The sequence below is a fragment of the Saccopteryx bilineata genome, chromosome 2, assembly GCF_036850765.1.
Source record: "Saccopteryx bilineata isolate mSacBil1 chromosome 2, mSacBil1_pri_phased_curated, whole genome shotgun sequence".
NCBI classification, from domain to species: domain Eukaryota; kingdom Metazoa; phylum Chordata; class Mammalia; order Chiroptera; family Emballonuridae; genus Saccopteryx; species Saccopteryx bilineata.
Window position 1 is genome coordinate 96,831,458 of NC_089491.1, and position 22,479 is coordinate 96,853,936.

The 22,479-nt window shown below is 42.8% G+C and overlaps 1 protein-coding gene across 8 annotated transcripts in view; it reads right to left on the bottom strand.

Annotated features, from left to right (window-relative positions):
• Positions 1-22,479, bottom strand: part of AOPEP (aminopeptidase O (putative)) — a 404,538-nt gene that overhangs the window by 25,055 nt on the left and 357,004 nt on the right. For 6 of the 8 annotated variants that reach the window (XR_010729101.1, XR_010729102.1, XM_066257430.1 and 3 more), the window contains one exon: positions 4,090-4,206. Coding sequence is in view for 4 of the 8 variants with exons in the window: in XM_066257430.1 (XP_066113527.1) it covers positions 4,090-4,206 (117 nt within the window). In the remaining 4 variants the exon portion in view is untranslated. Of the gene's footprint in view, positions 1-4,089; positions 4,207-22,479 lie in introns of those variants that run through there. The other 2 variants (XR_010729105.1, XR_010729104.1) reach the window with 2 other exon arrangements.

Below are 22,479 nucleotides of genomic sequence, written 5' to 3' on the forward strand. Positions count from 1 at the left end.
GCACTCAGCTGTAGTCTGCAGAAACCAAGCTGCTTCAAGGTCAGCCACGGGCTCCTGGGAAGAAAGGTCACAGCATGCCCCAGGGGTTGTAAACATACCACCACTGGGCAGTGCTTTTCACAGCTTAAGAGACCTGCTACAGAGGCAGAAAAATTCATTATTTAAAATGGGATTTCGGGAAATAACTTGTTCCAAGAATCAGTTGTCCAATATAGCTTAAAACTTTTATGGCTCTTTATGTGAGCCAATATGCTCAAAACCCAAAGACAAATATTTCTATGAACTAAGTTTTCCTTCAGCTCACTTTCCATCCTGGTTAAAGCAGACCGGCACGAGTGTGAGAGACGGCCGACTCCCACAGCGCTCCCGTCCAGGCGAAGGTGCGCAAACTTCCCCACTAGTGCCCCCCCCAACTTTGCAGATGGTGGCGGTGGGAATGGGCAGCAGGGTTTAGGGTGGAATGCTTTCCTCTGCCCAGCCTCTCACTCCATTCGTCCTTGTGCAGTTCCTTTAGAATCCTGAACACATGGTACCCCTTCCCCCAGGCAGACCTGGGGGTTCATGCACACATGACACTTGCGCACGGAGGACGGGGCCGTGAAACCTACCATCTCAGACATGAAGAAAGCTGGCAGGCAGCATCAGAGCAGGCCCCATGCTCAGACACCCTGACCACTGACCTGACATTCTGTGAACACAACTGAAAGAAACACAGATGCAACACAAGTAACACAATATTGCACTCCATAAAAGGAGTTATTAAAAATAAACGTCCCAGTGGGACTGTACCCGTCCACCCACACAAAGAGGAGGAAGGAAGGAAGGGACAGGGCGGGTAATGGAAAAGAAGTGAACGCAACCACTGAAGGGAGGAGGCCCTGGCTGGTGGCAGGACAGGCTTCTCCACAGCGGTCACTTCTGGTGTGATGCGTGAGAACAGCCCGCTCAGCGCACAAGAGCTCCGCACGACTGGGCAGTCGGGAGACTGGGCAGCAAAGACTCAGCTTAAAAGAGCTACAAAGTACCAGGCTCACCTTCTCAAAAAAAATGACTTAAAAAAAAAATGACTTTAGCTCTCTCTCTTTCTCTCTGTTCCTTCTCTCTAAAATGAATAAATAAATTTAAAAAAAATGACTTTACACATATGTATGCTCTCAGGGAAAAAAAATCAGTCAAAGACGAGTAAGGGCAGCCATTCCACACCTCTTGGAAATACGGGAAATGTACCGCCGTGCAAGTCATGGGCCCTCCCTGCTCTCTACGGCTGCAGCTTTTCTGCAGACATCTAATTTCACATGCTGGTCTCGGGGCCCGAGGCAGCCCCGAACCAGGCGCACAGCGCTGTAACTCACACTGCTGGCTGCCAGGAAATACCTCCAGCACACTGTCCCCAGGGATGTTCCACGCACAGCATCCCCGGCCCTCTTTCCAATGCTTGCTGTTTATTACATATTTTAAAGCCCTGTCAATGGAAGAGACTATCCTTATTTGTTTAGGTCAAGGAGAAGCACCAAGAATAAAGTCAGAATCCTTAAAGACTTTTCCCACCAAAAAACAGTTCTTTCTTCCATGAAATGTTCTGTCACTTAAAATAAAGGCAGATGGTTATCCAACTAAATTCCTGCTAATTGGTGTCACAATAAATCACACTTAACTAATAAAGTTTCTAGAGAACACCCTGGTTGGCCAGAATCCTGTTGCTTTTCTGGTTCTGAGTAACATTTCAAGGAAACGTCAGTTAGATGAGCTGTCAGCGTAACGAGCTACGTGCTGGGACAAGAGAACCAGGGAAGGAGGCACAGTGCTGGAATCAAGTTCCAATGGGGCATGGCCTCTAGGCCTCCAAGGTCTGGCCCCTGCCCACCCCGCACAGGGGTCAACAAACTCGGATGGGGCAGAGCAAACCTGCCCACAGCTAGGAGTGTTGTGTATGTTTTGAAATAGTTTGAAGAAACAACAACAAAAAAGAATTATCTTGAGACATGATAATTTTATAAAATACAAGTCTCAGGGTCCATCAAGTTTTACTGGAGCATGAACACGTCTGTCCACTCACATGCTGTCTCCGTGGCAGCTTCCATGCTACAACAGCACAGGAAAGAGTTGGGACAGAAGCCGTATGGCCTGAAATATTAACTACATGTTCCTTTACAGAAAAAGTTTGCTGACCCCTATCCTGGCACATGCCACACTCACACATCTGCACTTGCTGTTGCCTCCATATGGAAGTCAGCCCTGGGCCCCATGGCTCTGTACTGTCAGCTCCTTCTCATCCTCGGGTCCTAGAGCTCAAGTGTCATCTTGTCTCCTCAGGGTGCCCCTTGGCGGTCAGGCCCACAGCTCCATCCCCAGTGCCTGGCAGGGTGCTGGTGAACTGCATGCAACCACTCTAGTTCCATAAAATGGAGCAAAGCCCCCTCAGGCCTATTTCCTGTCACCAGAGACCAAAGCTGAGGAGACCGCCCTGGCGGCAGGCATCACAGTGGAGCTTGTGAGACGTAAAACCACCAAATCAAACCTGTCAGGCTTTTCAAAGGTTTAAGAGGTTGTTTTGTATAACAACTCAGCTGAGCTGTAAGCTAAGAACATGGTATGTTTTATGCCAAAAGGAAGGGGGGCAAACAGCGCCACCACCTCACGGCTTCCGGGCAGAGTGACAGGTGCCGGGGCCTGCTTTGATCCTGCCGCTGTCATCTGTCCTGCCCGTCACAGGGGCCTGGCATTTCAGGGATCTTCAGCTCTAACACTGAATCTCACGCCTATAAATGGAAACATCTTTAAACGCTAATGAAAAATAACTTGCTGCCATTTGGAAACACCGATAAACACAAATATGAGAGCTGATATAAACGGCAACAAGCACACGTCTACACTCAGGTGGGTGAGAAGCTGGTGTGTCCACTCTGAAGCTTTTCAATGAACTTCTGAATTTATGGGGCTTTCAGTCTAATCACAGGCTGGCTTTTCTCCATTCAATCCATTTTAATGACTGTGAAATTAATTTTAATAGTACTTTATTTAACCCAGCATAACCAAAATATCATTTTGACACTTTAATCAGTAAGAACTTATTGGTGAGCGATTCTGCTGTTTTTCACATTATGCTGGCGGTGCCGTCAGATCCACCGCCCAGCTCGACTCAGCGTGGCCTCACTGGTGGCCGCATGTGCCACACGGCTACCACGTCACACTGCGCAGTTTTTAACTTATTTTCAACCGAACACAAACCAAACTTACCTGCATTTTAGTTCTATAAAAAAAGAGCTCTTCTCATTTTAACTGTGTCCTTGCTGTCTACTTCAGATAACTAAATACAGCAAATATTTATTATTTTATCTATATTAAAAATCCCTGGCACACATCTGCATTCTCTACAATAAGCTTAAAAAATATTAAGAACTACACCATGTTGCTTTCCCACCAACACCCACGGCTGTTAGATTTCATTTTCATTTCCACTGCACAGGGCCCCTGTCTTTTCCTAACTGGATGCGACCGAGCAGTTTGGGCTCGTCCAAGCCAAGTGTCCTCACTGGGCAGGACGGCGCCACCACCCTGCACAGGATGGCCTGCCCGAGTTTATGATTCAGAGGCACTCCACCCTGCCTGCTCATTCCTTTAAGAGACTTACGTTTATCCTTGTGATTTAAAAAGTATGAGGGGAGAACTTAGGAACTCAAGACACCCCAGCAATGAGCAGGTTCTGGGGCCCCCTGCTGGCGGGAGCAGCCCAGGGAGGCAGTTTCCCGGGGCTGGGGGCTCCTCAGCCGCAGGCCCAGAGCACAGGGCAGACTGATGGAAATGGCGGTTCCAACCCTGTGGGAAGCTACGGCCCACCACTCCTCACAACAGCAAGGGCCCCAATGTTTACTGATCTTATGGGGGTGGGGGTGAGTGAGCAGTGAGAAGTATCAACTCACAGTTGCCTCACTTCAGTTGTTCATTGGTTGCTTGTCGTATGTGCCTTGACCAGGCAAGCCCAGGGTTTCAAACCAGTGACCTCAGCATTCCAGGTCGACAGTCTTATGCACTGTGCCAGCACAGGCCAGGTGTGCCCGGTGTTTAATCTGTGAGGGCAGTCCCGGTTACCTCTGCGTCCTGCTGGGGGAGGTGGTATGTCCTCTCCAACCTTTGCAGAGTCCTGAGGTTCAGAGTCTTCTGCTCCAACAAGTGCTCCAGAAGCAAAACCAGCTGGTCTGGAAGAAGCTGAGGACAAAACCAAACAGCCAGTAAAGATGCCATTCAGCTTACAAGAAATTAAACCCAACCATCCAGAGCAAAGACAGCAAATCCATGGTAACCTGGGTACTTCAACAGACGTGTGAAACACAGAAAGACTCTAGCCTTACTTTGGTAAAACCTCAGGGTCTACACTGGATCCTCAAAGACACTGGTTTCTGGGGCCTGGCTAAGCCCTGTGGCTTGGTATGTCAGTTCTACATTCAGAGCAAATCAAGACTGTTTATCTTTTTTCTTGCCTTTTTTTTTAGGTTGTACAATGTGATGGTTTAATATACATACACTGTGAAATGATAAAAACTATACTAAGTGTCATAAAACTTTCTCATGGTTGACTAGATCCCTTTCCTTATGGCAAACATATGCCCAAAAATGTCATTTGACCTAGACAGAGATGCAAGAAACCATCTAATCTTAGGCATAGAACTTGAACAGAATTAAGCAGCTTTCAAACTTTCTTTCTTACCATTTGAAATTTGGACGTTTACACCAAGAAATAAAAAGCATGTGATTAAACAAGAACCATGTCTCACAAACCCTCCCTTATAAAAATTCTAAGTTTATTATTCCATTAAAAATTTTTAAGTGTTGTAAATGCAATTACACACACATGGTCACCCACATTCCTAAGTTTTCAAACAGGACAGGTAAAAACTGGCATTACATAGTTAAGGGCAGAGAGAGGAAGAGAGGACGAAGTTTTAATATGATACAAAAATAGTGGCCCTGGCCGGTTGGCTCAGCGGTAGAGCGTTAGCCTGGCATGTGGAAGTCCAGGTTCGATTCCCAGCCAGGGCACACAGGAGAAGCGCCCATCTACTTCTCTACCCTTCCCCCCTCTCCTTTCTCTCTGTCTCTTTCTTCCCCTCCCGCAGTCAAGGTTCTATTGGAGCAAAGTTGGCCTGGGCGCCGAGGATGGCTCCTTGGCCTCCACTCCAGGTACTAGAGTGGTTGCAAAGGAGCAACGCCCCAGATGGGTAGCACATTGCCCCTGGTGGGCGTGCCGGGTGGATCCTGTTAGGGTACATGCAGGAGTCTGTCACTCTGCCTCCCTGTTTCTCACTTCAAAAAAATAATTTTTTAAAAAAAGTGAATATTTTATGAATAAACATTTGTGAAATCCAAGAACTTAAAATATGTCTTATGCATCATTGTACCATGGCCTGGTTCAGCCCCTGGAACAGACAGTGCTCACAAGCCACAAGAGGAGGAAAAAATACATTTAAGATGTATCTTGCAAGAACTAAAAAATATTTATTCTAAAATCAAGGTTTTAAAATTATTACCATGAATCCCACTACTCCCTACATTTAGCCTTTCTCTTTCCCTATATATGTCCAGAAAATCCCTATCAATGAGCCCAAATGGACAAGTCTGCACATCAATACTGAGCCAAAAGAACATTGCTAAGGACACCTGGATTTTAATCCCTACTTTCTGTAATCCTCAAAGAAAAATTTTAAAATTACTGGCTTCTCTTCCTACTTCTTCACCTTCTGCTCCCAAGTATGCACTCCGCCTACACCCCTTTCCTACAGTGCACATGGAGGGAACCAGGCGAACTGCACACCACCACCACGTCATTCCACAAGGACAGCACCCCTAGTGTGTCCTCACAGCGCCCTTTTAAATTCTGGTAGAACCCGCTCCCTGCAGAGACACATACACATCCTCTGATTCTTGGGCATTTTTATTTCACAACATCCCTCCGTGCACCTAAGACTCCGGTGGATCTCAGGCTGACAGGAGAAACCAGGTGCCTTCAGCGAAAATAATAGAGGGTTACAGCTAACACTGACCTGTGGGGTTCTCCACAGGGACTCTAACAACTAACACGTAATCGCCTTTCATGCAAGTCATGTGCCTGTAAGACGCTTTAAAGATAACTACTACATAACTAGAAACAAAACTCCAGTTTTCCATTTTCTATAGTTTTAGACATGAGCCTACTTTTATGATCTGAGAAGAACTCTGCTGTTTTATAAAACAGGACAAATCCAGGGCTCACCTCCCCAGTCACACCATGAGCCTGTCACTGTGAGTGGCCGGCGCTGCGCTGCACCTGCGGCTCAGATTGGGACTGCAGCAGTCCGTCCCGACGTCCCGTCTCATGTCCATCGACGTCCCGTCTCATGTCCATCCCCCCCATTCACCTTGCCCTGCAGCCTCCCTCTCTGACCTTCCGTCTCTCAGTGCCAGGAGGGTTCTTCATTGGTAGGGGCCATGCCTTCAGCCTGGCCCCGAGTACATCCTTAAGTCCCATAAGGTCAGTGCCTGACTGTCCTCCAGCCTCTCCACAGTGTGTGCCATTCCTACCCCATTAGGGTCTCTTCTAACCCCACCTATCCCTCCCTTTTTCAAGTATGCTCCACGAGACCCCCACCCCGAAGGTGCCTGACCTGGGCACCCATGGAACAGTAGCTTACCTGTCTTCATAGGGGGTGGGGCCGATAGGTCAGAGTGGTCACCTAGCCCTGCACGCCCACAGGCACCCTCAGAACTGGTAGCAGCCAAGCCCAGGGCAGCAACAGCTCCACGGGGAGGCCACCCTGGACTCAGGAAGATGGCCTCTGGGAAGCGCCCAGCCTGACACAGGGCATGACACTGTCGGCTGGGAGTGGGCTCCTGCTTCACTAACCAACCACAGCAGAAACCAGCTTGGGCAATTTGCAGAATTACAGGGCAGGACACAGTAGAGAGAAAAGCATCTCTCTATTATGTGCCCACACTTACAATGAGGCCTATTGTTAGAACTCACATTTGGGATCTGGTCTAAACTAGAGAGACCCACGGAGGAAAGAAACCCTTGAGGAAGAAGACAAGCTTGGTCCTCAACTTACCCTAACTGGGTTCAACTATTAAACACAGCTCCAGTTTACAATGAAAGAATCACTAACAAGTGAACCTATCCAAACCCCTGGAGCCGTATTTTCCTAGCTCTTGCAGCCTTTCTCTAAGCAGAAGGCTCGTGCATCTGCACACAGAAACAGAACAAAGGGATCCTTCCCTGCGCATCTCTGTCCTCTCCTAATTTTACCCAGTGGAAAAATACTTAAAGCTAAGCCCCCTGACTAAAGACAAACAGCTGAGCTGGAACAAAAGGAGTCAAACCTTCACAGGTTCTCTTAAAATAAGTTTAACTAGAGAGAGGTAAAGAGCAGGTACGCACACGCACACAGCCCCCACCAGGCAGCCCTCCTGGGCACAGCGCAGGCGCTGCCTGTTCTGCGGGGGAACAGGCACAGGACCCCCCCCCCCCACGCCCCATGCAGGCGTGAGAACTGCCCTGCAATGCTGAGAGTGCTGCTTGGCCCACTGTTCTGAATGGGCTTGTGTAAGTGACTCTCGCTCAGTTCACAACCCGTAGCCATCTGCCTTTCAGCCCTAACTCTTCTAATTCAGCAGGGAAAACATAGTTTCTCAACAATGAAAAAATCAGTATCCAGATGCTATTTTAGTACAGACAATAAAACTGACTTCGTATCTTCCATTCACAAATAAGCATTAATTTTTACATGAGATTACACACCTTGAAAAGAGGATATTAAAGCAAAAAATGTGGTAAGTAGCTCATTTTAATACAGTACATTTCTCTTTGTAAAATAAACGTTTACTCCCTGGTAAAGCCACTCTACAACGAAAAAGTATCAACCAAAAGTTTGCAAAGCAACTGAGAGAGATATACTCCAAATGTGCTCAAGCAGAGCGCTGGGCAGCTGGCACAGTGGCAATGAGAAATGTTGTGTGGGTCATTCCACTCCCTTCGACGTAGAAATCACATTAAATTTCACATGACTTCCAGGACAACTGTGTTCTAACGCAGCAGTCCTGAGAGACAAACATAACCTGCCGTATTAGGGAGTGATTAAGAAAACTCAAGTACATGTTATCAGAGCATTATCTCATCAGAAAGCAGCTTCGACAGAACCTGCCTTAACTTCTGAGGGTCTAATGGTGCTCACAGCCACAGCTCAACAGTGACGGAAACAGAAGGCCCTTTCTTTTGCACAAACAAGGATTCATGACAGACTTATTTTTTTTCCATATGGAAACCAGTTTGGTACTTTAAAATGCATCTGCCTCGAAACTCAGACAAAATAAGGCTATGGTGTGCCAAAGTCATGTGCGTACTTGAAATAGAGAATGTCACAACCCTGGAAAACTTACTCAACTACAACAAACAAAATGCTGAAGGAGGTCAGTCACTACAAATGCTATTTGTTAAAGATTTAGATGTCTGTATTCTTGCTCTATACGTGGAGGATTCCATAGCAGCTAAATACCCAGACATTTACAAAGAAAAGGTCTGCCTGGTATTTTCCCTAGTCAACTTCAGAGCTGAGGCAAGCCACACAACTGCAAGCGGTTTTAAAAGTTTCTACACAGACTCTTGGAAAGAAAATATGGATTTTCCAAATCCACCCTCTCCCCATCATCAAGCAGTGCAAAGAAAACAAACCCTAACATTTCCAGGAGCCTCTTACTGCTGTCACAGGGGGCATCACTCACTCCGGGATCCCAGAAGGACCACCCATGCAACTGAGGCCTTGCACCATTTCTCCAGTGGCAGAATCAGAAAAGACCAGCTGGTCTCCTGCAGAAAAAGCCTCCGATGCATCTCTCCTTGCACAGGCAGGCCCCACACAAGGAGCTGGTGCACAGGAACCTCTGAGCCCCGCTGTCCGCACCCCTCCAATAGCTAAGGAGGGCACGGCCCCACAAGGCCCAGCTGGCGCACAGCAGCCTCGGAGGAAGTCTCTGAAAGGCTCCCAGACAGGGAAGGAGCCTGAGACGAATGCAGCCACCGACCAACAGTGGCGTGAGTTCTATTATTACCCCATTATCACTCTGGGATCTGTGCCTAAATGAAGCGTGCTTCCTCCCTGATGCCATTTCCTTTTATCCTGGCTGGAGACTAAAAGCAGATCAATGGGGGCAATACACATGATGTCACTTCAACTTACAGTGACAGCCTCCCTCTCTTTTGGTCTGTCTGAAATACACAGAAAGATCAATTCTTCCCAAAAATGGTTAAAAAATGCTTAGGGAGCATTCTTCCTCCAGAAAAGCATTCTCTGCTATATTTGTCTATGTTTCTATGGCAGGAACTGTTTACAGTGAATAAAAACAGAAGAAGTGGGGGAGGGAGAAATCTCAAGTTCTCCTGTGTGCTGGAGACATGCTGGCTGAAATTCAACACAAGCGGGGTCCGAGCCAGGCTCGACACGGCTGACCTTTGAGAGTCACATGCAGAAGGTTTTCTGGTGTAGGGACACAACAAGAGACAGCAGTTCCTCCTTGCCCCTTGGATTAAGAAGGTAACCCCATAGTTACAAAATGCCTTCTTTTTTTATGACTTCCTCAAAAATAACAAATTCCTTCTGATTCCCCCCCAGAAAACACACCCAAATGTACTGCACTCCCTCAGGTGCCTCCTCAGTCCGCAGCTGTATACGGGCAAACAGTTGCCAGACATCAGTTTTCTCATTAGGGGAAAAGAAACTCTGACTACAGGACACAAGACAGAACGTTAACCCAATTCACCTTTGAACCAAAACAGAGTAAGCAGAAATCTCTAAGTTGAATAAATTTTCAAATGATGATTTTTGAAAATGGGGTAAAATAAAGGTATAATGATGAAGTTCCTCAAATCAAGAGTTCTCCTATTTCACAACTCAACAAGCTACAATCCTCAGGGATCAGAACGCTAGCAGTGTGGCTGACCTTCCCACCCTAACACTGGCAAGGGCCATAGCCTTCACGTCAATGTTAGTACATAATCTTCTTTCATCTGTCACTTTCTCAATGGCAAACATTTTTAAGTGTCAAAAATGAACTATTTAATAATATGTACATTGGTAATTGTCTGCCCTAGAGGGGCTGTCAACTAGGATATCGTAATACCATTAAAATATTTTAAATCTAAACTAGTAAATTGTATACAGAAAAACAGAATTAGTTTGAATTGCTACCAAAATCAAGCTGAAAAAAAAAAGAAAAACTATCTTTTACATGTGGAAGCAAAAACTTAACACATTTTAAAGAACTGCCGAATTTAAGTATAAAAGTTTATAGTTCACATTATTTAGGAACACAAAATTAATTTGCAAGCAATGAAAGTCACAATAAAATAATCAGAAATGAAAATAATTTTCTTCAAAATAATCAAGAGGCATATATATGTGTTCAACAGAATCCATTATTTTTGATTATCATTCTTTTGGGAGTAGGGCTGACGTCAAATTTGAGAAAGAAAATTCAAACAGAAGCAAATTATTTGTAAACTTCATCTGACATAGAAAAAATCATATTAACTGTATTTTGGGGAAACAATTCTAACAGCTATAGTTTTAAAAGACTACTGCACTTCTGAGCCAAGGTTTGGTCAGTGTTTCCAAAGGTGACACCACAGTGACTAAAACAGACACTACGTTAGCAAATAGTAGCTGAAATAATTTACTGGCATAAATTATTATCACATTTCCAGATTATACGGGTCAAATTTTCATGTGCTAACACTTCCCTTTTATGAAAGTACTACCCTAACTAGATGCAATTAGACACAAAGCATGTTCAACTAGATAAAATATCAATTGGATCTCATAACCATGTGCACACTAATGTTTATAATACATATTTTAGAAAATAAGTCTTTGTAAACCTTCAAACTGAAAATTCTGAAGTACTTTAAAAAGAAGCTTGGGATTTTTGTGTCTGTCTCCCCTTCCTAGGGACCTGCCAGGCCAGTCACCAAGGGGGTCACAGGGACACCATTCCTGATCTGAACTTATGGGTCCAAGAAAATCATTGCTCCTGAAGAAGAAACTACGAATTCCTAAGTGATTCTGCTGGGACAACAAAGGCATGCTCAGGCTTTCTAAAGAATCTGAAACATTTGGGAGTATCAGAAAATACTTTATACTTCCAACTTTTCTTGTACCTGCAGTTTCTTTTTTTTTCTATTAAATCTGTTTCTTTTCATTTCTTTATAATTAATGCTCTTACCTAAGTTAATTATATTATATCTAATAACTGATGTATTTATCCTGAGTAACTATATACATTTTACAAATCTGAGTTCCTAACTTTTAGTGGTATATTTTAACTCAAAATTCTAGTTACATACTAAGTTATGACCCCCTATCATACATTATATGACTATATCTTTATTATAAAAACTGTTAGCTGGTTTTGTCTGTCAAAATTCTGGCTATGATATATAACCACACAGTGGAATACTATGTAGCTATTAAAAAGAATGAGATGAAACTGTTTCTGTAATATGGTAATATAGCAAAAAATGCTATTAAGTGAGAGACAAAGTTAAGAAGAAACTATAGAATGTGTCTAAATTTGTATAAATAACTTCCTAGAACTAGATATCAATTAATAACTCTTCTAGTCAATTTTTTGTTTGAATAAACTGCCTGGTCTTCCTCTTTTTTCCCTCCTTCTGCTTAAGCCAAACTATTTTTCTTAAATCATGCTAAAAATATTTCCCAAAAATTTACTCAATGGAGGGAAGATCTACATTATGAAGAAAATTCAGTGCTATGATCTAAGCTAAGAACACTGAAATTGATAAATGATTAAGGCACCTGCTCTAAGGAGGTGCTGAGTGGAAACCAGGCCTCTAACAGTGCAGGCCCAGTGATTACAGGAAGGTCCCCTCAGTGCTCTGTACCAAGAGACTGAGCAGTGCCTCTCTGTTCCTAGTCATTAAAATAAAATTTTAAAATAACGTAAATCCCAACAGTTCTGATTCTAGTACTTTCTACAAAGAGACGACTGCTAATACCATTTAAATATAAGACATACGTTTTGTGTGATCAACACACAAATACTGGAGGAATTTAAAATGTTCCAAATGTTTTGCAAATATATATAAAGCAGTACATCAAACATTCGCATGCTCAGATTTTCATGTTGTCATTTACAATAGAAATGAACTAGCAAATGTTTTCAGAGTTCTTTTTTCCAAGGGAAAAAATGTTAACTATAATTTCATCCAAACCCAGAATTTCTTCCTATTTTTGTCTAACTTTCTCTGTTAACCCCCATGTCAAAATCAGATTGTTTGTGGCCCTGGCCGGTCGGCCTGGCATGATGGGGACCCAGGTTCGATTCCTGGCCAGGGCACATAGGAGAAGCGCCCATTTGCTTCTCCACCCCCCCCCTTCCTCTCTGTCTCTCTCTTCCCCTTCTGCAGCCAAGGCTCCATTGGAGCAAAGATGGCCCGGGCGCTGGGGATGGGCTCCTTGGCCTCTGCCCCAGGCACTAGAGTGGCTCTGGTTGCGGCTGAGTGACGCCCCTGGTGGGCGTGCCGGGTGGATCCCGGTGGTGCGCATGTGGGAGTCTGTCTGACTGTCTCTCCCCATTTCCAGCTTGGGAAAAATACAAAATCAGATTGTTTGTATGAAATTACTTACTATAAATTTAACACTTTAGTAAATAACTATATCAACATTAGATTCATCTTTGAAACACAGCCCTATGCTCCTGTTGAAAAGTGATCTGTAGTACACACAAAATTAAGACGTCTGAGTACACAAATATGCAACCCTTAGGAATATTCACCTATAAACATGTTCCTCTGAATCACATGACTCGCAATGGGAAAGAAACCAAGCTCTCACTGAGAATGTGCTGCTCTTCAGAACGTAGCAGTAGAAACAGAATTCTCTTAAGTTTAAGCAAATAACTGAGTTCAAACAAAACTATATTTTAACTTCTCTAAAAAGAATGTACATTTTTAGGGCAACTCATTAAAGAATGGAACCCAATCTTGCTCACTTCTTGTGCCACCACCTATAGCATACCTGGCACAAGTTTATAAAATTCAAATAAAGTACGTAATGCCCGTTAGGTCCAACCTAGAAAGATGGAGTCATACAGTAAAAACCACTGCAAGACGCTGTCAACAAACAATTTCATGATTTAAATAAATCTACTGAAAGAAAATGTATATACTGACACATGAAAATTCAGACCAGAAGTGATCCTCACTTCACAACTAAAATCCAAAAAAAGTACACGCATACAAATATATAAACTTAAGTTTTCTTAATACTCTGTGTAACAACAGATGAGGCAGATGATTATTTTAAAAACTAATGGTAAAATAACTGAAGTGTCTTTTCAATAATGATCAACTGTAATCAATGAAATAATGGCTCTGCAATGGTTTTTAAAAGCTAATAAATTAAGATTGTACGAGTAGTAACAACTCATTCTGCTCTAAGTGCAAAAACTCAACAGTATCCCTACAAGAGATCTGTCCCTTTGCTTTCCATAATGTCCTTGTTTAAATTTGTCATTAAAGACTTAAGTTTTTTTAATTAGCAGCTAAAAATAAGGAAGCAAAAAAAAAAAAGCATTTAGATACTAATAAGAGTGGCAAGGTAAGACAAAGATAAGAAACAGAAGGAAGGAGAAACCAAGTCAACCACTCTGGCCCTCAGCCTATTAGACAAACGATTCAGACATGGACACACACTCAACACATTTTTAAGCAGAGAACATAATTTATAAACAAATTTCATTCTCGGGTGTTCATTCTGATCTAAAATACTAACATTCCACTACTCCTAGTTCTCGTCCTTTCTTCTTCCTATGCCCACAGGCAAAACAACACAAAAAACTGGTCTGATTTTACTTCCTAATATTCTTTCCATATTTTCTACCAATTCCAAGCTAAGCATAAATTTTAGCCACATGTCCATAATTTGTTGTGGTTTCTGTCATAAAATTGACAAAGAAACCTATCCTTAAATATCTGTATAGCTGATCACAACTAAAGAGAAACTGCAGGAGTCAAACTACATGAACTACTGCTGAAAGATAAAGAAATAAAATTGTTTTTATTTAATAGGAATGAGTTGACGAGTACTGAACAATTTAGCGTCCAATGTCTCAGGGTTCTGTCACAGAATGACTTAATGACCAGAGAAGCACAGTAGTCAGACTTCACTCAAACCCTGTACACTTGTGGATTCTAGTCCAGACGTTTTATATCCTGGATTAACGTTGAAGTCTTACGAGGAACAGAGCAAAAGATTAATTTAAAGGTCACTTCACAGAGACGTCTGTATTTCTGGAAAAGATATGGATTCAAGAACTTCAGGAGAAAGAAAAGCAGAAAACTAATTTCACATTCTTTTAGGGAATGTTTACTTAAGTTTTTAACTTCCTTTTTCTTCTTCCACCTCAATGCCAACTCACCTGACAGACGGGAAATAAAAGCTTTTAGTGGACCAGAGTCCTGCCTGAAAAAGTGGCTGTCTTGTGGATGCACACGTGTGAGAAGGTGAGAAAAACAGGTGGGTGGAAAACACAACAATAAAACCACATGGGCAGCAATGAGATTAGGTTTGTTTACCTCAAAGTTGCGCGGTATATACAAATGGCTGAATAATTCATAAGTTGATGTACTTCCCATCATAATAGAAACTATTACCAACTAAATAAGTAGACTGAAATAGTGTTATAAAAATGTTATTTAACGGCAAAACGTGCACTTGCTGAGAGTTCAGACACTATAATCATACTTTTACTGTGACCTCCTGCTTGGACTCGTGGCCCTGGAGCAGCCTGGAGCCGACCTGGGAGCAGGAAATCTGAAATGTGGCCTTGTTTGCTGCCATGGGAACATTTTCTCAAGTGAATTCAACTACTTGGAAGTCAATCAACAGAAGTAAGTCTTCAAAGATCCAAAGAGATACTTTTTTAGCCATGAGTCTAAAAAAAATCTTAAAAATAGCTAATCATGGATCTAAAATTCCAGTAGGTCTGAGACCTACCAATACCTAAGATGTGCTTTGTAGTAGAGCAATCTAAAATCCCAATGCTTGGAGTTTTATTTAGTTATTCCTAATGTACTCCATAAAGAAACTTCATAAAAATGTAGTTAAGTTTTAGCATTCTTATTATTTTATATCTGCCTTTATGTATGTGTAAATGCTCATGTAAGGAAAATTCAGTTTTATTGGTATATGTTTTAACAGCACAGAACATTTGGAAACTACAGGAAGGTGTCTGAATTTCTAAGTTTTCTGACTCCTTATTAAACATAAATAGAAAATAAGCATTCTATGGAAAACCAAACTTCCCTCCCCTCAACATTCCAGCTTAATTTATCTGTATACATTAACTTGGAATTGATCTTTAAAAAAGAGAGAGCAATGAAACATAGTTTTTCTTTATTTAGGTTTTTTAAAGAAATTTTTCTTATATATTAAAACTAAAGACCCTTTTTTGAAATGATGTTTAACTCTTCACATCTTAACGATTTCTGCTACTTTGCTTTTAACATATCCAAGTTACAGCATACCAATTACATATAATCTACACATGCTATCACAAAACGAAGCTTTATTTATTTTAAACAAATTACCCTGAATAACCAGCAATCACAGGTCCCTACAAAAGGAAAGGCGGACACTCAGATCTTTAAAATTACTAATCCCAACCACACAGGCTGAGAACCACTGTTCTGCGGATTTCACAGTGCAGGGTCCCACTTCAGACCTTGACAGATAATACATAGTTGAGGCAGAAATAAAAAATGAACAGGCTGCTCCCTCTGGGGCAAGCCACACAGACTTCTCAAAGTTTAATATGAAGCTTCCTTAATTGTCTGTGGTTAGCTGTCCAGCATCAGGTCCACGTTTCCATCTAAGAATGTCTGCCAGGAACTGAGACCAGAGACCAGACACCCTCCAGGTGAGCACACACCTCTTGACAGAAGAGGAGAGAGAACTGCTCTCCAGCCAATCAAGTTAACCTGCAGAACATTCCTAAGGAAGGCTCCGGCCAAACACAGTCCTGTTTGTTACTCTTTCCCTGTCGCGTTTGTCCTTTAAAAGGAACTTTTTTGAGCGCATTAAAGCACGTACTTGTTTGCCTGGTCCTTTTCCTTGAAGGTTTGGTAAACACAACGCAAAAAACTATAATTCCGACACCCACTTAACAAGTACAAAAGCATGAAAACAAAGGCAACGACCCGTCAGAAGCATAGTTTTCTTTACATAGGTTTTCGGGCATTGTTAGAGGCAACTCGAACTCCTATTCTACCAAGCACTCCCCCCATCACAGCGGGAGCGCCGGGGCCGCAGTCGGGGCAGCTGGCTGTGCGCAACTGCGGGCAGCGTAATGGAGCAGGACGAGCTCGAGCTCGGGAACCAAACCTGGCTCTTCTCCCACAAAGGGCAGGTGGTGGAAGGGCCAAGGCTAAGAGGAGGAAATGGAGAAGGGATCCTGGTAGACGGAGAAGAAACCACCCTCGTCTCTTAAGTAACACCAGCTGGTGGCCCGAGCCTCCGCAGCTGTTAGGCCGGCTGCGGCGGGCAGGCCCGACCCGCAGGAGGAAACCGCCTTACTTACTGAGGCTCCCGCCGGGGCGCGGACCAGAGCTCCGAATTCCCGGGAGCGTCCCGGGTCGCAGGCTGCTCAGGCCCGCAGCAGCCTGTGCCCCACCTCCGCCAGCCGCTGGGCCAATCCGCACAGAGGCCACTGTGCGCCGCGCCCCGCCCGCATGGCTAGGCGGGGCGCTTTCCCACAGCGCAGCGCCCCTTCCCAGCCACACCCTTGGCCCCCACCCCGCCCCGCCAGTCGCTCCCGCCCAGCGATTACTTTAATTAGAAGTTTTCGTCTCAGCAGTTGAACAATGTAAGAACCAGTCCCAACACAGCCTGCAATTCAAATGGCTTTGAGAACAAAGACAATCATACCTCTAGCAATTTTTCCTCTAATTTACAAAATGTGAAGACTCTCTCACTGCACATCGTACTAGAAATTTTTTAAAAAGTTTAACCTCTAGGGTACATGCCATTTCACAAGATATTAGGGATTTCTGTGCAAAAAACCACACACACACACACACACACACACACACACACACACACACACCGCCAGACCATGCTGGCTACAATTAACCAAGAAAAATCATTGTTTAAAAAATAAAAAGAAAGAATATTAAACTTGGAAATGGGGTTCCTCTTGCAGAACAAAGTTCCTGGATCACCTGGTGGAAATAAGCAAGATGTACAGAAATGTGGGAGAGCTATCTTCTTACAGTTTATATATAGACTTTGTGAATAAAAGGAAAACTACCCAGGAAACTACCTTTTACTGTCTTTCTAGTAAACAATCTGTATAATTCTTAAGTAGTACTGGTGCAGGTTGCTACCGTTCACACTATCAGTTGAATGGCTACTTGCAGGTCCCAAGGGAAACATAACAAACATCAGGATTCAGTTTCCTGGGTTCAAGGGCAGCTTCAATGACTAATGACTCCCATCTTCACCAGAAAAACAACCAGAACATTCCAACAGCACACCCGAGGCTAGACTTGTTTCCAATCTCAAAGCAATCTCAGTAAATAAAGGTCACCAGATTCCAACAACAAAATCAGAAACTGCAACTATCAACTACAGTACTATTTCAAAGATTATGCAGAAATTTATTTAATGGGAAAAAGTAAGAATCCTCAGGAAGAGAAGTAATCAGTCCTGTTTCCCTTAGAAAAATATAATAGTCCACTCACAGTTCTGAGTATTAAATTCTTTGAGTTTTAAATGTAGAGTGCAATTTTCAGGATGAGTAAAATTATAACTATAAATATGTAAAGCCAACAAAACACCAAAAAAAAAAAAGCCTTTTTATACTTTATTTTCTAGTGTTGGTTTGATCTTTAAAAAGCAACTGGATCCATTTTAAAAGAATTACTGATCAACTTAGTTTATGTGAAAGATTAAAAAAATAGGCAATTAACTATGAAATGGAATAGAAAAGTAATTTAAAAACTACAAAAATGCTGCATAAAATAGGCTGTATGATTCATATATCTTCCCTTTTCACTATTTTTTCAAAAACACATTTTACCTTTTTCAAAATTTCAGAACAGCAGTTTTCAGTCCCACTTTTACTAGGATATGCTCTAAAAGTTTTTCATTTTTAAAAGAAAGGAATCTTAACTGTTCAAATTATAGAAACTAATTTAGTGCCTTGTTTTATCAGAAAATGCTATTTTTGCTTAGCAGCTAAAGTTGCCTCTCTAAATATTAAAGGACAAATATTTGAACACAATTTAGTTTCTCTGTAGTAACCATTTTAAAAGCTAATCTTTTTTAACATGAAAATCAACTAATTTCAAGTTAAAACAAGCAGAAAGAAACAAAATCAAATGTAAACATTTCCAAATGCTAATATGTCTATCTTGCTTAACTTTAATGCCCTGAAAATAAAATAGCATTCTTAAAATGCTTAAATTAAGAAAACGTGGGAAGTAAAACTATGAAAGGATTCCCAAATACTTGTTTTGAAAGACGAAATAAACAAGATAAGTGAGAACACAGGGAGAAAGCTCCTCAAAGAAACTATAATGTTCCCCAAGAAAGGTATTATTCCAAAATTCCCCAGACTTAAAATCAAAACTTTTAAATGGCTTTGAAGTCTTAGCTAAGTCAATCTCTATGTACAAGACAGGACAATTCCCTTAACATTTATACGCTTAATGCATGTTTTCAAATATATAAGAACATGAAAATCATTCGATATAATTCTTTAAAAAATTCTTCAGTTTGAAAAATTCATGATATCTACCTTCAGATAATAAACATTATAATAAATATAATAAATATTCTGCAATGAGAGAGAAACAAAAATAAAAGAAATTTTACAAAATGTACCAAAATGTTCTTGTAAAAGTAAACAGCTAACAGCCTGGAGCACCGGTCGTGTTATCAGTCTTATCGCTAACACAAGCTTATTTTAGCATATTTACTTTTAAAAGTAAAAAGCCATTAAGCTGTTAGTCAAAACTGCAATTCTGCTTTAAAATCGAAAGGTAGAGAATGAGAATTAAGATAAAACCACATACTATCCTGAGACTATCTCCACTTAAGATAAAAAATTGTCACCAACATCTCCGACATCATCTCTCATTGATCCCAATTCTATATAGTATTTGTTCACGCTATTTTTATAATGGCCATTTCCCCTTTTGGAAGTCAAATCAGGGGCACTGCACATAAAATGATCATTATTTTTGAAAGAAGCTGTATCGAAGAAACATTTCCCGGCTTTTTTCTAAGCAGAGCACGGTCCTCTGGAGCTGGGTTGGAGTCTCCTGCGCATTCAACTCTTAAAGCAGGGGCGATGACACCTTTCCAAGGCTTTTCTAAGTCAAGTCTCCAAACGACACTATCAATTTTGCAGGGCTCGCTGGGCGATGCTGCTCTAAATCTACATGTCACTTAAGTTTAATGATGGGGAGGGCTACACTGACAGCTGTCCCCGGAGCACGTTTTACTTTGAAAGCAAGAATGACCCAAATTAGAAATATGTATTAAAAAACAAAAGAAGGAAAAAATAAAGTACCTAGCTCTTAGTGGAGCTACAGCTGTTGTGCGGCAATCTTTGACGCCAGCACTTCTCTCCGGTTTCGAGGCCGAGGTCCTGGATGGGTGTTCGGGAACCCTCGACATTAGGAAAACAAGCCCTTGTCACCCGAAGCACAAAGCCACCAGCGTCCACCAGGAAGGCGTTGTGGGTCCCCTCACGAAAGAATGGGGACGCGAGGGATTTAGGGAATCTCCTGTCTGTCCAAGTCGGGAGTAACCTAATACAAGAAAGTTTTAACCAAGCAAGTCATGTCAGCCCTGAGGCCCCACAGGCCGTGGTCGGTCCTCCACACCCTGGAACCTCACTGAAGCCAGCCTCTAGGAGGCCCTGGCTAAAGTCCTTTGTCGCACCAGGGTCCGAGGCAGCCTTGCAGTCCAAGCATCCGCCAACCTGGCAGCGAGGTCAGGGGCTGGAGGTAGGAAGGTGGGCGGGGACGCGGGGCTGAAAGTGGAGAACCAAAGGGGCGGAGCCTGGGTCCCGCCCCGCGTCCTCCCCGTTGTCTAGGCAGCTAAGGCCCACTCCTCGCACCCTGCGCAGCCTGCGCAACACCGCCTTGGTGAGACCAGACATCCTCGCCTCCAAACACAAACAGCAAGTACTAGCTAGGGCGCCTTCATCTGGAGTCACCTAGAACCCTGGCTAATCCCGCCGGGCTACTCATCTAGTTGGTGACCTTGGCACAAACTCTGCGACTTCCATTCTCTCAGCGGGAAAAATTGGACCCAACTCTCATGGGTGTCAGGAAACACCACTGGCGCTCCTTTTGTCTGAACAGACCCCGCTGGGTTCCTGGAAGTGAATTTACAATGGCCCGCCCTCCTTAAAGACTAATGTGCACACTAAGAGCGAAGAATGCAACCCGGAGATCCTACCCAACTACCCACCAAATGCAAACCAGGTGCCAAAGAAGCTCTTCCTTCTCCTTACTCCCTGATTTCCAGCGCCCCCCTTTGGTGCAGGTCCTCTCCAGGTCTGCATTCTTCAAGGCCCAGGATTATAAACCCACTCTGTCCACCACCCTCAGGCCAAACGAATTTCATTAAAGCACAGCTCTGATCCCTGTCCTCTGACCGAATCTTGACGTGTCTTGCCTCAATGTGTATGGCTCAATATGCTCATTTCCAGTTTTCAATCCTCTTTTCAATGGTCAACCCAACTTTTCCTGCCAACTGATGTGAATTGCTAATACCAGTCCCTCTGCCTGAAATGCACCCCCTGCAACCCCACCCTTCCACCATTTTTCAAGAGATACCTTTTTAGAGAACCCTTCTAGAAACCATTTTTGCCTTCTGGGTTTTATTCCCTCACTCATTCCTATGTAGACAGTTCTAATAATAACAGAATTATTAGCATGCTACTAACTAACTGTGCATATTCTCGAATTTCTGAGCTCCCTGCAGGCCTGGGATTCCTTTTAAAAATCTCCCTACCTCCAAGTACCCAGCAGAGGCAATTTTGAATTAATGTAACAGGAACTTAGTTTCAATCTTACGCCCTTTGCACTGATTTTTTAGCAACTAAATGATAAAAATTTGTCAAAATAGAGCCAACTTTAAAAGAGAAAATTCGAAGACCAAGTTTTTCTTAAAGCTTTACACCATTAATTTCCCAGGCAGAGAAAGCCATTACAGGTAAATGTCATATCTATTTCAGAGACATTTTCTACTAGGAAGCTGTTGACAGCTTAACCACTGCAGCTCTGCTTTATGCAAATGTAGGTGGTGCTTTTCTCCTAGACAGCGTCACACATCTGTCACCGCAGTGGGTTCTGCCATGCATAATGGGGCACACACTACCCACAATCTTAAATGAGGTGACTGGGGAAAGAGTCACAGAAAAGTCAAGCCACTCAGCACACAAGAACATGTACACAGTGGTGAAAACTATGTAAAAATTATACAGATATGAGCACCAAAAGGGATGTTTGCCATGTTAAAAATAGATTATCATTTTTATTAGCGGTTCCTCTGTGAAGCTGTGTTAATAAAAAGCAAATTATAACACAAAAAATTCAGAAGATGAAACATGATTAATTCAAACATTTTTTAAGTCAACAAAACTATAACTGGATCATACTTTTAAATAGAGAAATGCTAATTTCCCCCAAACTAACACTATAAATTATTTGTATATCACACTTAAAATTTCTCTTTATATTCAGTAGCTGACATAAGATATCATGGTAAAATGGAAACCCTATTTAAGCTAAAAATATGACTTTTTCAACAGTAATAGCACATATCCATATATATGTATTTTTCCTGATAGTACTTATAACACACTGTAAGAAGCAATAAAAACACACTTCTACTAGCACACCCTGTATCTGTCTACTATGTTACCCTATGAGCTCCCCAATTCACTACCCTCTACATGATCAACATTCTCTGGTGTGGTAAGCATGGCAAAAGCCATGTCCTAGTCACGGGAACCTGTGAATATGCGAGGTTACACGACACAGGGGAGTTAAGGTCGTTAATCAGCTGGCCTGGAGATGGGGGCTGTGATCCTGGATTATCCCATGAGCCCAAAGCAATCACAAGGTCCTTGTAAGTGCAGAAGGCAGGCAGGGAAGGGAGAACCAGAGAGACAGCTGCTTGAGAAGGAGTCAGCCTGACTTTGCTGGCTTTGAAGATGGAGGAAGGGGCAAGGAAGGCAGGGACCTCTGAAAGCTGAAGGCGGCAAGGAAACGGATTCTCCCCTAGAGACTCCAGAAAGGAACAAAGGCCTGTCTACACCTTGACTTTAGCCCAGTGAGACTGTGGACATCTGACCTCCAGACACTGCAAGATAATAAATCTGTGTTGTTTTAAGTCACTGGATTTGTGGTAAATCTGT